Below are 5,509 nucleotides of genomic sequence, written 5' to 3'. Positions count from 1 at the left end.
ACCGATTCAGACAACGGGAAGAGGTAGGTATAGTTTGTGAATGGAAACTTACCGATCATTGGACAAGACACCTGTCATTAAAGATATACAGGTGAATGAAAGGTGTCTTGTCCGATGATCGGTAAGTTTACATTCACAAACTATACCAACCGCTTCCGGGTTGTCTGACTTGTTAATGTGTTTTCGGATTTGTTAATGTGTTTTCGGATTTGTTAATGTGTTTTCGGATTTGTTAATGTGTTTTCGGATTTGTTAATGTGTTTTGCACTTCTCGGCCACCGTAAAACACCTCTAAAATTTGTTATATAAATTATTGACACTTTTGTAAAGCTCCAGTTTAGCTGAAGCTCCGTGGTGACAGTTTCATGTAAAAAGGTGAACTGAGTGATGGAGGAACAGCTGGGTGTGTCACACTTATGGCTTAAAGAAATCCTCTCAAAATGATTGACAGTGACTCCACCCACATTTCACGCCCACTCAGGACTCTTACCCTCTGAACTCGAACCTGGTGTGTTTGTATAAGACGTGAGTGTGTGTGTGTGTGTGTGTGAGTGAGTTGAACGCACCACACCATGGCTGAGCAGGAGTTCCAGAAGATCGGAGACAAGCTCCTGTCCTACAGAGGATACGTCTTTCCTCATTTTAACAAGGATGGTTTTACACAGTTTACAGACAGTGTGAAGACGTTCCAGATCAGAGACGATGATGTTTATGTCATTACATTTCCTAAATCTGGTGAGACACACACACTCACACACACACTCACACACACTCACACTCTCACACACACACTCTCTCTCTCTCCCCATTTACAGCATGTGACAGATGCCCTTATCCAGAGCGACGTACATAAGTGCTTAAATATCTATCATTGTATACATTAATGCTGGCTCACTAGGTTACATACTTAAGATACCATGAGTTTAAAACATTGTTCAAAGTTACAATGAAAAAGTTTCAAAGTTTTTTTTATTTAAAATTTTTTTTTTAAATGCAAAAATAGGGAAAGAAGTGCTAGTTAAAGTGTTTCATGAGCAAGTAGGTCTTCAACCGCCGTTTGAAAATAGCCAGCGAGTGAGAGTTTCTGTGTACTGGTTTTTGGGCCTATAAGTAGTATTTCTGTCTTATAAGAGTTTAACAACAGAAAATTACAGCTCATCCAGTCTTTTATCTCTTTAACACACTGAGATAATTTGGACACTAGCTATTAGCTATTTCATCTGGTTTTGATGAGATATATAAATGTCGTCAGCATAGCAGTGGAAATTAATCCCATGTCTAATAATGTTCCCTAATGGAAGCATGTATATCGAGAAAAGCAGAGGTCCTAGAACTGATCCTTGAGGGACCCCATAATTAACTGCCAATAAACTGGAGGATTCACCATTTAATTCTACAAAATGGTGTCGATCAGACAGGTAGGATCTAAACCAGGTTAAAGCCTGACCATGAATATCTGTGTAATTTTGTAAGTGATCTAGGAGAATGTTGTGATCTATAGTGTCGAATGCAGCACTAAGGTCAAGTAGAACTAATAGTGACATACAGTCTTGGTCCGAAGCTAAGAACAAGTTATTTGTAACTTTAACAAGTGCAGTTTCTGTGCTATGGTGGGGACTGAAACCTGACTGAAACTCTTCAAAGATATTGTTCTCCTGTAAGGAGCTACGTTGAACAGACAAAACATTTTCTAGTATTTTAGACATAAATGGAAGATGTGAAATAGGTCTGTAATTTGGTAGTTCATTAGGATCTACATTAGGATCTAAATTAGCTTTATGTAACACTTCTTAGTAATTTAGTTGGAATAGGGTCTAACACACATGTTGTTCTTTTAGCTGTAGTAATACGTTTAAAATAAATAAATACACATAATAATTAGTCCCATTACAACCAGGCGAGTATCACAAGACACGTGACACAAAACACACTGCCGGAACACCCCCTAATGGTCTGGCAAAGAATGTCCAAGCAGATGTCCTGACAGTGTGTGTGTTTGTGTGTGATAATTTAATATAAGAATATGTTTCAGTTTTTATTTTCCTATTAAACATGTAAAACCCCACATAATCACCAGACTAGAATTCCTTCCATGGCTCTGCCCGAGTGACAGCCTATTGCAGCTTAAAAATATTCCCACTGTGAGATGAATAAAGGTTTAGCTTATCTTAGCATATCATATCGTAGCATATCTGTAAATCATTCACTAGAGAACTGAAGGTGAATCTGTGAACACACTTTGAGACCATTTACACAGCACAGTACTAACAGATTATACATGAAGAACAAACCCTGTGCTCATGTTTTCCCAAAGCTTTTCATCTGTAACATTAATACAATGAGTTCTGGTCATGGTACACTGGGTGATATCCCTACACCAAACATTTTACATTTACAGCATTAAGCAGACATCCTTATTCAGTGACTCACAGTTTCTCTCAATTTATACAGCTGAGCAAATGAGGGTTAAGGGCCTTGCTCAGGGGCCCAGTAGTGGCAGCCTTGTTGTTCTGGGATTTGAACTAACAACCTTCTGATCAGTAGGCCAACACCTTAACCACTAGGCTACCACATACCCCAGATGGTCCAGACGAGGCCGTGTGAGGATCTGGTGCATTTTTATTACACTTAATGATGATTAACTGCTGCTGCTGAGTGGAACTTTAAGACGTCAAACACCAAACATTATACATAATTACACCTTTCCACACATGAATATGCAAATTAGGAAACACCCAATGCACTCTGCCATGCCTACTAGCCTAAAGTAGCTAGCATGAAGTGGCTTAGTTATCTCATTAGAATAGAACATTATTAACCATCAAGTGTCTGAGTCCCATGTGTTCATACTTTAATAAGTTGTATATCAGAGCTGATATTTATGAAAACACAATGTGAGCTCACTTGTAGCTCCACCCACAAAAACAGCTTCCAATAAATCTGTCTCAGGTTCGGTTTGGACTCAGCGCATCATAACGCTGCTGTATGAGGACGAGTTTCCGGAGGCTGTGGAGCAGAGTTCATACGACCGTATGCCCTGGTTGGAGTTTCCTCAGAATGGGGAGGATTATAACACTCGCCGCTCCCCCCGGCTCTTCTGCTCTCACCTCCATGAGGACCTGGTGCCCCACGGCCTACAGAACAAAGGAAAGGTGGGACTCACACACCCTCACACACACACACACACACTCACACACACAGACACACACACACACACACACACTCACACACACACACACACACACACACACACACTCACACACCCTCACACACACACACACACTCACACACACAGACACACACTCACACACACACACTCACACAGACACACAGACTCACACACAGACACACACAGAAACACACTCACACAGAAACACACACAGACACACAATCACACACACAGACACACTCACACACACAGACACACACAGAAACACACACACACTCACACACAGACACACACAGAAACACACACACACAATCACACTCACACACAGTCACACAGACACACACACACACACATAATTACACACAGACACACACTCACACAGAAACACACACACACACCTTTATCATCTACCATGATACACGCATCCAGCCCCCGGTGTTAACATTAGCTAACACTAATGTCTCTCTACAACACTGCTCTGATCTGTACAGATTTAATCATCAGCTTTAATTAACACTTTAATTTTATTCCAGATCATCTACGTGACCAGGAACCCCAAAGACATCATGGTGTCCTACTTCCACTTCACTCACTACATGAAGCTTCTAGAGTGTTTAGAGACGCACGGCGAGCTGATGGAGAAATTCTTTAGTGGGCGGAGTCAGTTCTCTTTGTACTCCACACACACAAAATTGTGTGTTCTGTGTATGTTTTGTATTTACTGTGTGTGTTTTGTGTGTAGTACTCGGAGGCCGCTGGTTTGATCACATCAGAGGCTGGTACACCAACAAATACAAATACAACATCCTGTTCCTCAGCTATGAAGAGATGATCAGGGTGAGACACACACACACACACACACACACACACACACACACACACACACACACCATGACCTACAGCTACTTTAGAGTTGTTGGAATTCAGTGTCTGAATGAGTGTAAAAGTGTGTTGTGGTGTTTCAGGACCTGAGAGGAGTTGTGGTGCAGATTTGTACGTTTTTGGGGAAGAACGTGTCAGATGATGTCATCGACAGTGTGGTGAAAAAATCCAGCTTCAACTACATGAAGAAAGACCCCAAAGCCAACTACGAGTATTTACCTGATGATATAGTAGATCATAAGAAAGGAGGCTTCCTCCGCAAGGGTAGAGATCGTCTGAGCTTCAGCTTCACTTCACTGTTTACTCACAATTACTCGCTTCTCAGCTCTCACACACACACACACACACACAAACACACACACACACACACACACACACACAAACACACACACACACACACACACACACACAAACACACACACACACACATACACACAAACTCTCACTAATACTTTAAATCAAAACATTGACTGAAAATGGATTTACATCATTTGGGGGATTTTTCGCATCCCTGTAGCTCCTGTGTAGTGTTTTGTAGATGATCTGCAGTCCTGAACCTGCTGCTTCAACATCTAATGCTGTGCTTTTACACAGAACTGCTATTGATCTGAGTGTGTGTGTGTGTGATTGTGTGTGTGTGTGTGTGTGTGTGTGTGTGTGTGTGTGTACAGGTACAGTGGGAGACTGGAAGAACTTTCTGACAGTGACACAGAATGAACACTTTGACCGTGTTTATCAGGAACAGATGAAAGACCTGCCACTGGACTTTGTGTGGGACATCACTGACATACACACATAACACACACACACACACACACACACACACACACACACACACACACACACACACACACACACACACACACAGGTACAGGTCGTTTATTAGGACTTTTTTCCCAAAATAAGTACCACACTGAGTTATGGGGACACAGCTTTCCCATTGTCATAGAGATTAATAAGTAATGTAGAACCTATTTGTCTATTTTTGTTTGCATAATGTTAAAATTTTGTTAATTTTTTGGTCTTTTGTGTTAATTTATGTTAATTAGAATGTTTGGTAATTTTCTAATTGGATTGGTTAGTATTTCTTTTCTAATGGGTTAGGCCATGTGCACCTAGGGGATAAAAGGGGTTCAGTTGTGCAGCCCAGAATGCACCTGAATGGGCCTGTGGTTTTTTACTTGTTTGTCAAGCCAGTTGGGCACAAGGAGCAGGAGATAAGTCATCTGGCTTGGACTTAATCCTTTAACTGCGTAAACCACAACCCGTGGTGCATCTTGGTGATTATTTGAGTTATTTTTGAGTGTAGATTGATTCATTTTTTTATTTCATTTAAATTGACAAGTGGTCACTACAAGTAATATTAAACTACTCCTTATGGCATGGGGTAAAAATCTGACTGCTCACAATTCAGTCCTCACCGTGGGCGGGAGTATGCAGGAGTGGGCGGGAGTACGC

General features: G+C 41.2%; 1 protein-coding gene across 1 annotated transcript; it reads left to right on the top strand.

The window, feature by feature from the left end:
• The first annotated feature begins 524 nt into the window (after positions 1 to 524).
• LOC132838897 (amine sulfotransferase-like) lies at positions 525 to 4,888 on the top strand. The gene is made up of 6 exons (XM_060859554.1): positions 525 to 735; positions 2,950 to 3,152; positions 3,703 to 3,829; positions 3,912 to 4,006; positions 4,135 to 4,315; positions 4,723 to 4,888. Exons 1-6 carry the CDS (start codon positions 573 to 575, stop codon positions 4,848 to 4,850), a joined length of 897 nt encoding a protein of 298 aa, XP_060715537.1. The 5' UTR covers positions 525 to 572; the 3' UTR covers positions 4,851 to 4,888.
• The last annotated feature ends 621 nt before the right edge of the window (positions 4,889 to 5,509 follow it).

The sequence above is a fragment of the Tachysurus vachellii genome, chromosome 23 (assembly GCF_030014155.1).
Source record: "Tachysurus vachellii isolate PV-2020 chromosome 23, HZAU_Pvac_v1, whole genome shotgun sequence".
In the NCBI taxonomy this organism is placed as follows: Eukaryota; Metazoa; Chordata; class Actinopteri; order Siluriformes; family Bagridae; genus Tachysurus; species Tachysurus vachellii.
This window is presented reverse-complemented; position numbering and strand designations above follow the sequence as displayed.